This window comes from Bipolaris zeicola (assembly GCF_000523435.1).
Source record: "Bipolaris zeicola 26-R-13 unplaced genomic scaffold scaffold_45, whole genome shotgun sequence".
Classification (NCBI taxonomy): domain Eukaryota; kingdom Fungi; phylum Ascomycota; class Dothideomycetes; order Pleosporales; family Pleosporaceae; genus Bipolaris; species Bipolaris zeicola.
Window position 1 is genome coordinate 108432 of NW_006912094.1, and position 15652 is coordinate 124083.

The 15652-nt window shown below is 50.9% G+C and overlaps 9 protein-coding genes across 9 annotated transcripts; 3 read left to right on the plus strand and 6 right to left on the minus strand.

Moving 5' to 3' along the window:
- Positions 1-134: 134 nt before the first annotated feature.
- Positions 135-1441, minus strand: COCCADRAFT_91938 (uncharacterized protein; the record flags this gene model as incomplete). Its single annotated transcript, XM_007712532.1, has 2 exons — positions 135-813; positions 864-1441. 2 exons carry the CDS (start codon positions 1439-1441, stop codon positions 135-137), a joined length of 1257 nt encoding a protein of 418 aa, XP_007710722.1.
- Positions 1442-1681: 240 nt separating this feature from the next.
- COCCADRAFT_35455 (uncharacterized protein) lies at positions 1682-1948 on the plus strand (the record flags this gene model as incomplete). The annotated part of the gene is made up of 1 exon (XM_007712533.1): positions 1682-1948. One exon carries the CDS (start codon positions 1682-1684, stop codon positions 1946-1948), a length of 267 nt encoding a protein of 88 aa, XP_007710723.1.
- Positions 1949-2514: 566 nt separating this feature from the next.
- Positions 2515-2796, plus strand: COCCADRAFT_35456 (uncharacterized protein; the record flags this gene model as incomplete). The annotated part of the gene is made up of 1 exon (XM_007712534.1): positions 2515-2796. The coding sequence occupies one exon, from the start codon at positions 2515-2517 to the stop codon at positions 2794-2796; it is 282 nt and encodes a 93-aa protein (XP_007710724.1).
- Positions 2797-6464: 3668 nt separating this feature from the next.
- Positions 6465-7246, minus strand: COCCADRAFT_91949 (uncharacterized protein; the record flags this gene model as incomplete). Its single annotated transcript, XM_007712535.1, has 3 exons — positions 6465-6553; positions 6613-6625; positions 7052-7246. The coding sequence occupies 3 exons, from the start codon at positions 7244-7246 to the stop codon at positions 6465-6467; spliced, it is 297 nt and encodes a 98-aa protein (XP_007710725.1).
- A 558-nt stretch (positions 7247-7804) lies between these two features.
- Positions 7805-9171, minus strand: COCCADRAFT_24999 (uncharacterized protein; the record flags this gene model as incomplete). Its single annotated transcript, XM_007712501.1, has 2 exons — positions 7805-8998; positions 9091-9171. 2 exons carry the CDS (start codon positions 9169-9171, stop codon positions 7805-7807), a joined length of 1275 nt encoding a protein of 424 aa, XP_007710691.1.
- Positions 9172-9351: 180 nt separating this feature from the next.
- COCCADRAFT_91932 (uncharacterized protein) lies at positions 9352-9660 on the minus strand (the record flags this gene model as incomplete). The annotated part of the gene is made up of 1 exon (XM_007712536.1): positions 9352-9660. The coding sequence occupies one exon, from the start codon at positions 9658-9660 to the stop codon at positions 9352-9354; it is 309 nt and encodes a 102-aa protein (XP_007710726.1).
- Positions 9661-10083: 423 nt separating this feature from the next.
- COCCADRAFT_35458 (uncharacterized protein) lies at positions 10084-11597 on the minus strand (the record flags this gene model as incomplete). Its single annotated transcript, XM_007712537.1, has 3 exons — positions 10084-11276; positions 11339-11505; positions 11560-11597. The coding sequence occupies 3 exons, from the start codon at positions 11595-11597 to the stop codon at positions 10084-10086; spliced, it is 1398 nt and encodes a 465-aa protein (XP_007710727.1).
- Positions 11598-12122: 525 nt separating this feature from the next.
- Positions 12123-12728, plus strand: COCCADRAFT_35459 (uncharacterized protein; the record flags this gene model as incomplete). The annotated part of the gene is made up of 1 exon (XM_007712538.1): positions 12123-12728. The coding sequence occupies one exon, from the start codon at positions 12123-12125 to the stop codon at positions 12726-12728; it is 606 nt and encodes a 201-aa protein (XP_007710728.1).
- A 776-nt stretch (positions 12729-13504) lies between these two features.
- Positions 13505-14168, minus strand: COCCADRAFT_3746 (uncharacterized protein; the record flags this gene model as incomplete). Its single annotated transcript, XM_007712494.1, has 2 exons — positions 13505-13685; positions 13738-14168. 2 exons carry the CDS (start codon positions 14166-14168, stop codon positions 13505-13507), a joined length of 612 nt encoding a protein of 203 aa, XP_007710684.1.
- Positions 14169-15652: the final 1484 nt, after the last annotated feature.

Genomic DNA, 15652 nt, shown 5'->3' on the forward strand with positions numbered 1-15652 from the left:
GTATGCTTGTTTTCCCCCCACTGGGTTATGCCGTATGGTCGGCTCGGGCAGTGCTCGTTTTCCCGTGTGGTTGCGGGGGAGAGGGATAATGGGTTGTAAGTATGAGTCTTGGGCGAAAAGAAAAGAAACTTTCATTATGGGATGTGCGGTAAAGACAAGTCCTTGAGACTCATGTTGCGGCTGTCACTCGATTCGGTGCTCCATCTTGAGTTTGGTGTTCGAGGTCGTGCTTTTCGCGCTCCGGCTTCCATTTCTTCGACATCCTCGGGTTGCGCTAGTTCGCTGGTGACTTGTGTGGTTGTGATAAGCTTGATGTCTGTGGCGCCTGCGCTGACGAGGTCATCTGAGCTATCGTTGCTTGAGGAGAGTGTGATTCTGCTCTTGTTCCTGCCCCTTCGGGTCTTTCCATGCGAGTTTGTGGCTTCGACTGTACATTCGCCACCGAAGCGCGTTGGCTTTTCTACCCAGAACACTGCGAATGTGTCTATGCCGTTATCTTCAGAAGGCGGCTCATCGCTGAATATCAGGATACGTCGAGTAATTGTGTAGAGGAGGACATCGAGCCAGCCGTTGGAAGTGATGATTGCACCACAGAGACAGAGGCGTGCTAGTGATGGTGGGCTGCCTGACATGGCCGCCATACGCGCGCTGGCGAGAGGAATAGTGCAGATGATATATACAAGAGGGTACACGACCATGAGGTTGGCGATGGACCGTACTCGTTCGGACTCTTCGGGCTTGTAGTGGCCTGAGCGAATGCGGACGATCAATATAGCATAGATAAGGGCGTATATGATGACGTTGCCGAATTCACTTGGTAGAAGAGTTAGCATGAACCATTGGACTGACAGCGTGGTGCTTACGCGATGAAGATCCAGAAGTAGTGGGTCCATAGTCGAAGGTCTTCATGGTTATGACTGATCCAACACCATACACCGGATCGAACGTAGATGCCCTTGCCATGCACGAAGATGGGAACGGTAGAAATCCCAAGGATGAATAACCATAGCAAGAATATAGTCAGGTAAAAGGCCCGGGGTTTTAGTCGATAGTTTAGGATGACGGACGCAAAGGTATGTAGACCGATGGCGAGACACCAGATGCCGCTTCCCAAGTCACCCGTCGAGACTAGCCAACTCTGCGCAAAGCAAACCGGATTTTTTACTTCCAAGGATCCCAGCCTCAGCCATTCGACGTTTAGCAGGAAAGCAAGGGATTGTTGTATGTCTGCCCAGAGTAGGTTGAAGATTAGGATGACGAATTGGTTACTCCGTTTGGAGCGGAGTTGCCAGGACACGAGCTTGTATGTGAGTACCAGTAGAAGGGATACCGAGGCGAAGAAGCTGACAAAGCCCAAAACGACGACTGCGCGTAACCATGGGTGGATGTGGTCTGGTAGGACAAACGACGCAGAATCGGAGTCGTGGTGCTGAGGGGTCATTGCAGCAGGTTAGGCGGGTTGACGCTCGTCTCGTCTCGTCTGATGGAGGGCAAAGATGTTACATGCCAAAAACAAGACCAGTCTTGCTGTTCGAAAATATCATACCGAGTGGGCCAGGCATGGAGCGGGTATGGAAGGGAAAAGGAAATGGGTGGCGCAGGGAAAAAAAGAAGGTTGTAGGACCGGCGCCGGGAACAGGCAGATCAAGTAGGTGATGCACGGTTGGCAGATGGGTCAGGCATGCTGAGTGCCTCCTCCGCATGGCAGCGAAGAATTGTAATCTGGGGGCCCACTGTAAGCTGGAGGGTTGGATCCTCCCCCCAGTCCCCCACCGATAGTACGGGACGCGCTAGGATGGTAGCGCAGCTCGTGGCATCCATGCCGCAGACGCAACGGAGAAGGATGTTAGCCTATTACTCCTTTGACAGCCATGTCTATACGAAACGTACAATAGCCGGCGTGGGGAAGTCTTGTAGAGGCTACAGTGGAGTATGTAGACTAATCTAATAGTACGACTCCAGCTTGATGGTCAGCGTCTTTGGCGCACTGATACTACTAGTAGCATGCGACATGGCCCCAGAAGCTCCTCGGAATCCTTTAGACTGCATGTCATCAACGTGCTTCCCGTCCCCCGCACACACATAGACACACAGCAAAGTGCTCGATTAGGGCAGAGGTGAACAATTGAGCGTCATCTGACCAGCATGAGATCAGGCATGCAGTCAACACAAGGACCACGCCCGGCAGGCCCGGGGTCCCACTCTATTGTCAACACTCCATGACTCTGGGCGCTGCACCAATGATTCGGTGGCGCCTGTCTAGGTCGTGTAGAGGCATGTGGCCGGTTCCTCTTCGGTTGATATGGAAGCGAGAGCCGACGGTTGGTTGGTAGAGTAGACTTGGAAGGTTGTGGCTAGAAGCCACATTCGCATCTTTACAAAATCCAAAAAAACGCCCCTCGTCAACGGTCGCGCGAGATGTGTCGATGTGCATGTTTTCTTTGCTCGTCATCATGTTTGGCCCATGCATGAAAGAGGGACGATCCGCATGGAAGTCGTGTGTATCACGCTACTATGGTGCCATTCGGAGCAAGGTTCCCCTATCCGCTGGGGCCTGAAGAAGAAACCAAGAAGTGGCCTTGGACTGGCAAAGCAGTCATGGTATCTGCTCGTCTTCGCACTGGCCTATCGGCGCACATCGATCTTGTTAAAGCTCCGACAAGCAGGCGGGTAATCTACCTGACCTTCCTGAAGCGTGTGGATAATGTGCGATACTACGTCTGGCGGGCGCTCAAACTTCAGGCCATCATGGCGCAACAACCACACGGCGGAGCATCCACGCCATCAACGATCTAGCGCGCCCTGCGTCACGGCATGGAACACATGCACATGGGCGGGCCAGCCAATCAGCAGGGCGTATGGTGATGGCCTGTGAGACTGACGACGCGGGAGATGCACCCAGGTCGTGTTTTCGGAGCAAAGGGTAGCAAGATAGGCCCTACTCTGTACAGTATTCTAGAATCCCGGATAAAAGGAGTCAGAGGCGGCACGTAGATTGTTTCTTTCGCCTAGTATGCTAGTGTAGCAGCACATCAATATAGCCTAGCCGTGCGTGAGACACATGCAAACAAACTCTACTTGGTGTCAGTACAAATCAGCAACGCATTACCCTCGATAATCCCTCGGAATAATTACTTTTGACCAGTGGCTGGCTATGCACACGGGGGGGGGGGGGGGTCGATTGATTGATCTTACCCCGGAAATAGCAGTGTTGGCCGCGTTGTCACAAGAGACGCTAGTCCCCTTCCGGCCAGCCAAGCTCTGCGCCCCAAACATGTGCAATATCGCTTCAACACGTCCTGTTCGTCCAGAGGTCCTGTCCAGCACGCTCGTCGCTCCGTTTCAGAGCACGCAACCGCCCAATCCAGCGCCTTGCCATGCACAGTAGCCTCGACGTTGCATTATGGCCCGCCTGCCACGACATTGGCCATGCTATAGCAATGGGTGGCGTTACGAACCGCTTGACCGGGAATGGGAACATGTTTGCGCGTGAGCACAACCAGACCCCAAGCCCTGCGTTGTTGACAAAGTTATATCATGCCAAGCTAGAGCACTGTCACGAGCGCGCTACCATATGCCATTGGTGCTGGCAGCAGGGCTGAAGCCCTTCCGAGACATCCGTAACCAGCTCCAGGGTCTGCAGATCATCTGGCCCATATCTTTGTTTCCAGAATCCAATGCCTAACTATACTCCTATGGGACCCGACCTTCGCTTCTTCCCGCAAACAATCGACTGGAGCGAAACGAATCCATTCCGAACGAACGTGCACCTCTGATCTTGCTGGCCCAAAAAAGGAACGCCACAAAAGCACCTGACATGGCGGAATTGCCTGCAAAAGAATAGCCTAGTTACACTTTTGTCTTTTTTAGCGCAATGTCCTGGCCCACGCCAATTGGAAGTGGCAACAACGCCAAGCACACTTAAGCCTCCATACAGAACAGGTATACCCATGCCCTGAAAAAGGCCGTAACCATCTGATCTGCACTCCGTCGTGGGGGGAGGGAAAAAATTGAGGTCATTGCTGACAAGACAAAGAAAACGCGGTCACTGCGCTGGTCCAGTCGGAGGAGAGTGGCAAAGGGGCGGTGCAAAAACAAAAAGACAGACAGCAAAAAGACAGTGGTAGGGAGGAAGGTAAGTAGCGAAGAGAGAAAAATAGTATCCGAGCTTGTCTACGTAAGTAAGCCAATCTTGGGACCACATCGTGTGTGTGTGTGTGCGTTGTTCAGGACCCTAAAATGAATAACAAAAATGAATTCTCCAATCAAAATAACAAGTTTAAGTTTACACAATGTTTCTTATCGCAGCTGAGGAAGACGGGAAACAGGCATTGGCCCCGCCGAAAAAAAGGGCCTTTCTCTCTCTCTCCAAAAGATTTGGGGGGCAACATGTTGTAAATTCTGACACTTCTCTCTCTACTTACCGCAAATAACTCTGAAGCAAAAAAACCCAATCTGCGCGAAAACATGTTCTACATGTTGTCATGTTCGGGCCTTTTTTTTTCCAAATCAATGTGCAATAGATCCTATGAGTTTACCGTTTATGGAATTCTGGATAACGCGCGATGAGAAATACCGGCATATATTTTTATTTATTTATTTTGGTCTTTGCTGCGTTCGTACGAATGAAGGGAAAGGTAGCATTAGCACTTTAGAATAATATCCTTGTTGGTTTTCGGAATCGAAAAATACTTGTCATGACACAGAGGGGGTTTTTTTTTAAAAAAAAAATTCTGTAAACAGCAACTGTCAAAAATTTCTCTATTCCATCTTCTCTCAGGAATTTCAGAGGTCGCTCTCTCTCTCTCTATCTCCAATTCCCCATTCCTTGAAGGAAAACACAGTTGCGGGGATAGTTTTTTTAGGGATTTTAATATCAGAATAGGTGACCCTCTGCGGACCTTTCTCAATCACGAAATCTAATCATTCAATTACTCCCAGCGTAGAGGGAACTTCAAAGGAAATATTAGATAGACGTTGCGGCAATTCGTTTCTTGAGATCGTCATCCATTCAAGGGCGGGTATTATCACTGCTAGCTTCTAATGTTTCTTTTCTACCACAATCTAATTTTTAGTTTCATAAACAGAAGAGGCTTCTTTTTATAATTTGCCTCTTCAAGCTCTATTTTCTCAAGAACGGCGAGTTCCTTGGTACTCCTTTGTACCTAGAGCCTTCAATGCAAGCGATTTAACATGTTGAATTTTGTCATGGCTGGGGATTTACTTCTCGATAATCGATAAATATACTCTAATATCCTGTATCAACATCACCTTGATCGACGATAATCGAAACGGGCTCTGGGATAGTAATACCAACAAGGGCGTCAGAACGATATGTGTATCTCTCATGGTATACTGGTAAAGCAAGAGGGTTCCGATCACGGCTATATACAAATATTCTTGAAGACTGCAAATTTCGTCTTGCCACAGTAGCTCACTGTATTGCTACACTTTCCTACGTGTAAGGGGATTTAGGAAGGGGGGAGGGGGGGGGCTGGTAGGTAGAGAATTATGGGACTGTCGAATGCGTAAAAGGGGGAGGTGGTACCTGTGGAATATTATCTCGCCGATGGTAGGATTGGATATCTGAGCGCATGTATACAGTTTCATGGTAATTTTTACTTACATGAGGTCTTCATATTGTACATCCTGCATGCATGCACTAGGCCTTGGATTTGCCATTCTTTGTTAAGTACATAGCTGTTAGTTATAAATATCGAGCTAACGATTATACACGTCTTGGAACTCGATTCAGGGGAAGATATAGGCCTGGTTCGATTTCATTGACATTTTCGGAATCCTTAGAACAGACCCCTTCTTCGAAACGTTTTGTTGGTTATATAGCCATTGGTTGCTGAGGACACGATGATATTGATCCACATCGAATAATTATAACTTGACCATGTTCCGAAGGCTGGTTTCATTAAGCAGGGATTCGAGCAGGAATAGAAGACAAAGATCATAGTGCTTGAAAATTTCGCATTTTCATGTAACGACTAGAGGGCAAAGAGTCCATCCTCTTCCTCTCTTTACACCCATCGATGATTAAATGCATCTCACCATTTCCAGCCTGTGTCAACCTTGCATCATCAGATAAAAGTCCAGAAGAAGTATATGATGTGCTGTAGAGCTTTTTCTCGTCCTTTTCGCTACGTTTGCCAATTGCGATATTCTACATAACACTCCCACTATTGGAGGTATTACTGGTCATGCGTTAGAAAGTAGGGGCACTCAGTAGCTACTTTTGGAAGAACTGTTGAAGTATTTCTGCGGCTTCTTATAGAAAGTTCATACTATGACTGGATAGGTCGACCAGTCTTACATCCAGTATCCTATTGGGCGAGTGTCTGATACTGGACTGAGTCAATCTGTCACTTTAGTGTGATCAAGAAAAGTCTCGTGGGAACACTTGACACTAGAACAATGACCAGGTGTCTAGGGTTTTATTTGGGAGGCTACGTATTTCACCCTGGTGCTATTTTGGTAGGCAAAGGAGAGGTGATGATCTTGCCATAACAATTTGCATCAGTATCTCCATCCCCAGGAGAGCGACCTTAGAGGAATCTTTCGAAGAATGAAGCCGACATATCACCAAGAACCGGATCAATCTACTGAGGAGAGTTTTCTTGGATGACCTCTTCGCAGCTACTTTACAGAATCGACAGGCCACTACATAAAATCCGCCATCACCTCAACGAGAAACAGTACCTTGCCTTCAAGCTCCATTCCAGACGACCTTGAGACATACCTAGAAGTATCACCCTATGCTAGTACACACTCTTCTGGTATCCAAAGAGCCCGAGTCTCATGCTATCCAGAACCCCCCCCCCCAGACATCTCAGAAGCACTCGCTTCCGCCATTGCAACAGACAGTTACGGTGGAATTTAGTGAATGAGAAGTCTGAGCAGCCTGGAAACAAGGATGAATTACAGTTTGGTGTGCTTACAAGTCTAAAGCCTTGAGTGAGAAAGTCACAAGGAAATATGACTCAGCCTGACATCTGTTGAGATGCCACTGCCATCAGTCTCTAGGGGGGGGCTTCAAATAAACCTTGTATATGCTGTGGTGCGTTCTCAGACACATGTGGAAGCGGGTCTCGTGGCTTGTGCATATAGTGGCTATGGATGCGATGCCCAGACGTACTAGGAAATGGTTGAGCAGTGCCCATATGTTTTCTGATGGTGCAATATAGGCTGTACCATTAATTTCGAAGAAGTGTACTAGTAGTGACAGAAGAAATAGCATGGTATCTTGATACTAGAACGTCACCTCCATTTCTCCTGCGCCTTATTTACTAACAACAGGAAAGGTAAGGTTCGGACTACTCTAGTTGCTTACGTCAAGACTGCTCTTCTTTCTTGACCAAACAAAATGCGATTAAACATTTTTGAGAGACTCTCGGGCTACATATTTACTATCTACTAGACTATCTCAGTGATGCCCTATAGCAAAATCCTCCCCAGAAAGTATCCATCCACGAGACCAAGCAACCTATTTTCCACAGCTTGGACCGCCTACTCTTTGCCGTGTATACACGCCCTCGTATGGCGCAGATGAGAAAGTAAAACAAATTATGCAAAAATTGTGTATATAAAAAATGCGTCTCTAACAGCAATGCCTTCGTATAATCGTTTGATGTGTGAATCTAAGAGTATAAATGAACGAGTAAACTCTTTTCAAGCAAAGATTGGAAAAGACTGAGAAGCTGCAAACGGCCATCTAGATTCAGTATTAAATAGCCAAAGAATAGATGATTTTATTTAAGAGAAATAAAAGAGTTGGATAGGAGAATCATCATCATCATCATCGCAGTGGGGATGGCGCTCGCCCATCTACGGGGGTTGGCTCTGTAGTAATCTGTATACTGGGCAGCCGTTCCAGGTCCAGATTCAGAGCCGGTAATTGCGGGGCTCTGGTATTGATAGGGCTTTCGTAGTTTGGTGGGTCTTCGTATGCAGGGGCTTCTTCTGCTGGAATGTCTACGTGTGGCGACGGTGCGCTGCTTCCACTGCGACTTGTTTCTGGGTTTAGAGATATCACCTCGAACCCTTCACTGTTGCCGTTCGAATGTGAGTGCGAGCTGGTACGGGAAGCATCGGCAAAGTCGTAGTCGTCGGATCCGTGGGACTCGACAGATTGGGCGAGGGAGGTTACGGAGAGGCCGCGTTGATGGGTATCGTTAGTGTAGCCACGAGACCGACCGCCTCCACTAGCAAACGAGGCGGCCGAGTCAAGCAGGGGACGATGGTCGCTCTCTGAAGAGTTTGCGCGTAAACGAGTGCCATCGTGCCTTGCAACACCGAGATCACCATAGGCTACAGACGAGACTCGTTGCTCACGGCTTCGTGTTCTGGCTTGATGCTCTGCAATGAGCATTTGTGATACAGAGAGATCTGCTGCCTCTTCTGCTCTTCGTCGAATGTCTGCAAGTGCCTGGACGTCGCCTCGTGCCCGTGCCTCTCTCCGCGCTTGTCGGCGTGCTTCTCGTTCCGCTGCTTCGACTCGTCGTGCCAGTCGGATTTGGTACAGAGACTCCATCTCCTGCTCTCGTTGCATTTCTTCTTCGTCTTGTGTTTCTGGGAGTTCAATGACGTTGTCCATGCCTGCCCGTTCGCCCTCTCGTGCCAGCACCCTCTCGTTTTCCCTCGCGGCGGAAGAGTATGCAGGGAGCGTCATAACACTGCGAATTGAGGTATTCCGGTCAACGCCATTCGCGTTGGTGCTGCCAATGTGCCTCTCGGGATCTCCTGTTGCTGCGCCGCTCATCTCACCGCTTGCTCTACTGGTGCTTCCGCGGTACTCGGTATCCTGCAAACTGGTCGAGTACTCATTTCGGCGCGGGCGCTTGCGGAAGTTCTTCCACGAGAACAGCGAGGGTAGCTTGTCTTTTTGTGCCTGTTGGGCTTTGCGGGCGTTGGCGGACGGTGCGCGATACTTTATGGTGAGGAAGTATGTGATTATGAGTATCGTAAAGATACCTCCGGTAGCGATTCCAACCTGTGTGGCAAAGCGTTAGCAAAATTTGAGTCGGGCAAAGCGTTTGGGGTTGGTTGTAGCAGGCGGGCAAGGACGGGAGGGATTCGACATACAACAACAAAGGTCCTGGCCTGGTTGGAGAGTTCTCGTTTCCCCAAAGCCTCGTCGGTGGCATGATGGGCGGGCAAAAACATAGTACTGATAAGACCCTGTACCGGTCCGGTCGGAAGGTCGAAACGTCGAAACGGCCAAACGGTCAAACGGTAAGTGCGTCAACCAAGAAGTGTGAACGGAGCTTTGTTTTCGCAATGAGATCACTCGTTCCGAGTAGTGTGGATCGCCCAGGCTTCGGCAGGCCCGCGTCCTCGGCCTTGTTATGCGCTACTAAGAGGCGTCGAACCGTTGCGGCCAAACAGCCAGGCAAGCGTCGCGAAGCCCGTGTCTGTGGTTAGGATGTTCGGCGTTATAGGTGTATAGAAATGGGAACAAGTGAACAGCAATGGGGAGGGGAACTGGTGTAAGCTATGTTCTGGGCTGCGCCCGGATACCTGCCTTGGCGGCTGGCTGATGAATGATGCAGAATGCTGTGTTGATTGGAAGCTGTGGCCAGGGGTCTGTGGCTGGGGCCCTAGGCTAAGGAGAAGGCTGCGTATACATCCCAGCTTCAAAAGAAACATGTACATGTCACTATCATGCCGATTGACCACTTTGCTGTCCACATGCGGGGTTCTGGCATCACCGGCACCATCATCGACTTTTACCTCTAGCTTTCTCACATCAGCGTTGGGAGGCAAACTCTAGCCTTGTCATTCCAAAAGCCTCGTGCTATTTTTGGGCGCTTGCAGACTCAAGGATACGCTAGCACCAAATTCTGATTAGACCTAGTCCTCGGCCGGCATAGCAACCGCAAATTCACGTGCGTATTCATGCGTCGATCTATCCCCTCAAAGTGGCACAGTCGACCTTGTCCCCCTTGTGGCGGTGAAATGTATACAGGGGTATGTTTGTAATTTCATCAATCAAGGCCGTCACTCCGTCACACGTCTACGCTTGCTAAAAAAAGTTTCAAAGGAGGTACAAAAACATTGCGCTCGTTTGACGGGCCCTCAAAATTTCTTGTCCAATTTCTTCAAGAAACTGCCAATGCCCTTCTCAACCTTGTCTACCCGTTTGCCAATGTTGGAGTTGCGTTGTGGTGCATTCGGGTTCTCGTGGTGGTGCACAGCAGCTTCGCTCTCAGTCGGCCTATAGACCTGCTGGTGTATGTTCTGCGCTTGTGTTGCCTGTGCTGCTGTACTACTGTATTGAAATTGTGAGTAGCCAGGAGAAGCCATGGGCTGGTACTGCTGGGGTGGAAAGCCAGGCGAGGGCACGGCTGAATGTGCTGGAGGAGACTGAGGAGCTGGAGGAAAGCCAGGAGAATTGGGGTAGTTGGCACTGGCATACTGTTGAACAGGCATGGTCGAAGTCCGGCTCAATCCTGGCGGGGGTGGAGTGTTGTTGACTTGACCTAGGGGAGGAGCAGATGGTGGTGGCGCAAATGATGGCGGGCTCTGCGGTGCACTTGGTACTGACCCTGTAGTGTTTGTACGCTGCACACCAGGTGGACCAGTGAAGCCTTGTCCTGGAGCAGGTGGTCCAGGAAAGTATGCTCCCGACGTTGGCTGGGGGGCGAACGATGCTTGTAAAGGATTGCTGTACTGCGCGGCATGCTGGTCATGCACAGCAGAGGCTCCAAGACCAGTTCCATCACTGGCATCTTCTGGCGGGGGTGTCTTCTCGCGATGAGCAATGGGTTCAGGGGCGGCAGGCGCAGCAGGGTTGTAAGCCATTGGGGCGTAGTTGGGCGGTTGCTCGCTTGCAGGGGGTGATGTTGGTGGGGGAGCACTTGGAGGACCAGGGAATGACTGTGTAGTGCTGATACTTGGGCTCCGGCTAGTATGTGATATCGCCGCATTCTCTAGTCGAGCGATGACGGGACTGAACGTATCGTTCTTGTGCTCGGAGTGTATTGGGGTTGCATTGGGGTTGCGCGTGATCTGCAGTTGGTGTGGCTGTAGTACTCTGCGGATGGAGTCTAGAAAGAGACTCGCGTCCTCTGGCGTCCAAAAGTATATATCTACTGTATGTAGCCTGTACATGTATTTGCCCTGGTTCGAGGGGTCAGGGGTAGGGAGGTGCCATTGCGACATGTCCTGATGAGGGCTTGCGGTTCCATTGTGGCTTTGAAATGCGTCGACTGTCAGGGTGAACAGACATGGGTGCTTGTATGTCTGCTCAATCTTCACTGTGTCCAGCTCTGTGCAGTACCCGCCATCAGCCTTTGCGCCCTGTAAGACATATCTTTTCGCGAAGACTTACGACCGGCAAATGCATCTTGATGGGGAGTGCCTGCATGGTTTGCTATCTCGATGCGCCCACTCTGGCGCATGGGATTGTGGTAGAGATAGACATAGGAGCTCTTGTCGAAGCGGTGGTGCGGGGGGTTTTGTGTAGGCGGAGAGATGTAGTAGTGCACATCTGCGAAGCTGTGGAAAATGTCAGAAAATAGGGCGTTTCCCGCCTAAAGGCGTACTACTTACAGTGTCAAGAGTGACACTTCACCCTGCTGTGGAGGCATTGTGTTAGTGTGAGTGTGTGTCTAGTCGGGCGTCCAAGCTATCTGACAGCCTAATATGTGGAGAAGGCTGCGGCTGAGTAGTAGTAACGCCAGATTGTTAGCATTCAAGACGAGCATGGAGAAATCAAAGGCATATATAGGGTACAAGGCTATCATGTAATCGGACCATAGCTCCTGGCAATAGCTGCGTAGACTTCTATTTGTGTCGTCCTCGAAGCGCCCGCCTGTTAGCGGGGGAGTTGACTAGGCGCTGGCAAGCTTCCATCGAATCGCAGTCGCCGAGGGACGATCCACCCGTGACTTGCGGACTTCCGAGCCAATCCAGAAATTTGCTGCAATTGAACAATCCGCCAACAACACCACGACGCGCAATTGAGCCTCGCCGCTACGTCGAGCATCGCCGCCAACTGATTGCGAAGCCAGTACAGCCCATCGCCTGGAGAACATAACCCCCCTCCCTCCCCCGCCATCGCGCCCGCTCGCTTCTCAGCCCATTGAGGGCAAAATCCTATCATCACCACCGCCATGTCTCTCGTCAACCTAGCACACGTGTGCTCGCACATGCAAAATGCATCCAAAGCCAGACTCGGGCTGACGTCAATACCCGTCTCTAAAATGCATGTCAAAATTGCGCTGGGCCTACAGCGCGAAGGCTTCCTCTCTTCTGTCACACTCGGCGGACCCACACCACCAAAGCCTTTTCTCCTACAAGCACAACAAGATCCCGAGCAATTAGAACATATGGCGCAAAAGCTCAAAGACGAGCCCTGGCTTGCCTACCCAGTCACGACTCCACGAGGCCAGAAAGAGCAGGCGCCACTCGGCCACGAGCAGGTTCACGACGTACACGTACCAGAGAACCCGGCGCGGAGGAGATTATGGCTGGGACTGAAGTACTGGCAGAACGAGCCAGTTCTGACCAACATGAAGCTGATCTCAAAGCCCACACGGCGGATATGGCTGACGAGCGAGGATCTGGGCAAGATTACACGAACGCGCGAGTCGAGCTACGTAAAGGGACTTACGCATCCTGGCGAGTGCATGTTTGTCACGACAGATCGGGGCATCCTAGAGGCAAGAGAGTGTGTGGAGCGGCAATTGGGAGGCATGGCTCTTTTCAGAGTGTGGTAGCAGCAGTATCACTGTACTATGTATTTTGTAAGAGGTCTTTGCACCGGTATCACGAGAAAGAGGAATTGCATATATGGGAGCAGGGCCGGCATGGAATCCGCGCACCATGCATTTTGTACAAAAGATATCAACTACATTCTCATACCGCAAGTTGTCAAGCCGTGTTTTTTGTAACCATGGGAAATGCCTTGCTGGTCATGCCCAAAGCTCTTCAGAGGCCCTATGAGAAAGAATTGCTCGTGTGGTGTTAGCTCACTAGCGTCGTGGTCGGGCTGCAGCGGTGTAAGGCGTGTCAGGGACTCAGGGTCGATGCGAGTCAAACGTCGCCCTATGCAAACCACGGATATCCCAGCATCAACAACTTTGTTTTCTACGTGGTTGACCGGTTTTTTGTCAATTGACACGTTGTTTGGCCCCACACAACTTAGCCGTTGCTAGTGTGAGCAAGTCTGTGTTTGCCCAAGTCATCATGGCCATGTTATTGTTGGTGAAGTTTGAAATCATTCGAGATTATGCGGCTATCTACAATAAACAAACAATGCAAAACCTCGACACTAGGGGATATCCTCATACAATCGTCGTAATCGTGCCAATTCATTCCACTTGTGTTCCAATACCTGCACCTGCAGACATTGGCGAAATGGCGGCATTTCCAAGAAAATTCGTAATATAATCACATTCGTCTGCCACATGTTCCCAAACCCTCGTGGGTCCCGGATTCTCATACTCATGATATTCTGATTATGCAAACGTTTCATACTCGTGACAGCAAGCGCTTATACAACATAGCTGCGTCGGCTGCGGCTGCGGCTGCGGGTGGAGGAGTAGCGGGGGCTACGAGAGCGGTGGCCGTGACGAGATCGGTGAACTTCGCGCTTAACGATGACACGATCTTCACGGTGATGGCGGCTAACGAGCAAGGCCAGGATTGAAGTGATGAAGAAGAAAATGATGTTCCTGAGTTCGGTGTTAGTACCAGCGTACTTGTTTATCGGGTTGAAATACTTACATGATTCCGAATGCCCACGACGCCTTGAGCATAGCACAGGAACGGTCCACGTCCAAACCCCAGGTGTTTCCAGAAACGGTGAACAATCCCAGATCGGTGCTGTAAGATCCTCTGCGATTGATGCTGGAGCAGTCTGCATCAGCGATGCCTCGGAGCGCATAGACGGCACCAATAAAGGCGCCAACGAACAAGAGGTCGACAAAGGCAACGAATTTAGCGGAGTGCCTGGCGCGTGTGTAGAGAAAGAGAGTGGCCATGACCCATGCTGCACCGAGTACCGAGACGATGAAGAGAACAAGAATGGATGTTGGGGTGAGGAGCTGGCGCGAGTTGTACCAATCGACGAACCAGGCCAGCATACCCAGCGTCGGTATGAGGGTGACGAACTGGAAGATGCGCCAGAAGATGAAGGACAAGCCGGCGAAGGACATGATGGTAGTCGGTGCGGGCAAGGCGGCCTCGACGCAAGAGAGAGTTATGTGTAGTGGGAGAGGAGCAGATGGGTGAGGCCCGGTGGGGTACTACTGCAATGCGACGAGAAGATGCAGAATGACGACGCGCAGAAGCAGAAGAAGGGTCGAATGGTGTGCTTTTATGATTTGGAGCGGTCCAGGGTCAGTTTCTGCCTTGCCTACGAGCGGGCGATGGTATGCGACAATGCTCGGGGAGGTGAGCCGATGTGACGTATTGTAGATGGAAACCGGGCGCGATACTTTAAAGTGGGCATGGGCGAATGGCGGGGGAGGCTGGTATTGTGTGGCTGGATGGTGCATTCTGCATTTCTGGCCAACCAACACACCACCATGTCCTCGTCAAACAACATACCCACTCACCCACACCACCCATACACACACCGGCCTCGAGCCAGCAGCCGCTATCAAACGTCTTCGCAGCGCTAACCCTCTATCCACACGCCAGACCCCCAATCCTCGGTGCATCATCGCTACGCTGGGTTCGCGTCCAAGCCGCCAGCGCACATAGGCGGGCATGAGCGGTGGGCCTAGGCAGCTTGAACACACACAGCTGTCGCCGCCCAACCCACTTCCCGTGTGCCAGACGCACCACTGAGAGAGATGGATGCCATCCAATCCAGCATTCCCCGGCCCCGCCCTGCAGGCGAGCTTTTTGCTCATCATCCAGCGCTCTGGGTCCAAGCTCCCCTACCCTAGGTGTAGTATGTACGCTATCTGCGTCTCCAGACCAAAGTTGAGCCCTGTGTCAATCTGTCAATCCCGAGCCCGTGTCAATCATCGTTCTCCAAGTATGTAGAGTGCAGTATCCCATGCTAGCGTCTCCTGAACGTCACACTGTGTCAGCAAGATTCGACTCCCGTCGTGCCGTCTCCGTCCCCTATTCAACAGCAAGGAGATTGCTGACGCCTGAGACGAGCACAACAGCCGGCTTGTCAACATACTCGGCTGGGCCACTTCTCCGCCTTTGACCCCCGACACCAAGACATGCACTGCTATTGGCCTCCCTGTCCGGCTATGCAGCTTTCCTGCAAAGACGTCGCTTTTGCTCTGTGGCTGCTCGCTTCGCGGATGAACATGCAGCAACCGGTAGGCGTAAAGTTCTTATCAGCAGCCAGTCCGCATCTGACACTGCCCTGTGCTCCGCATCCTGAGTGCCGGGACGGACAGACATCAATCTTCGAGAACAGCTAGATTCCAATATGTATTGCTCCAGCCCATGCAGCTGCAGGCAACCTGGTCAATCCCAAACCTATCCCGCTCTCCATACTTTCTGGACCTTTGTTTGTGTTCTTATGTGCCTGTGTTGGTTGCCTTGACGCCTTCCTGCGGCGTAGTCGCATTTCTTTCAGCTGCGCTCTTGCCTGTCCTATTTCAACCGAGTACTACGACTTTGGCAAATCGTCCCAACATATATTGTCCTTTTGTTGATGACACTTCGGCTA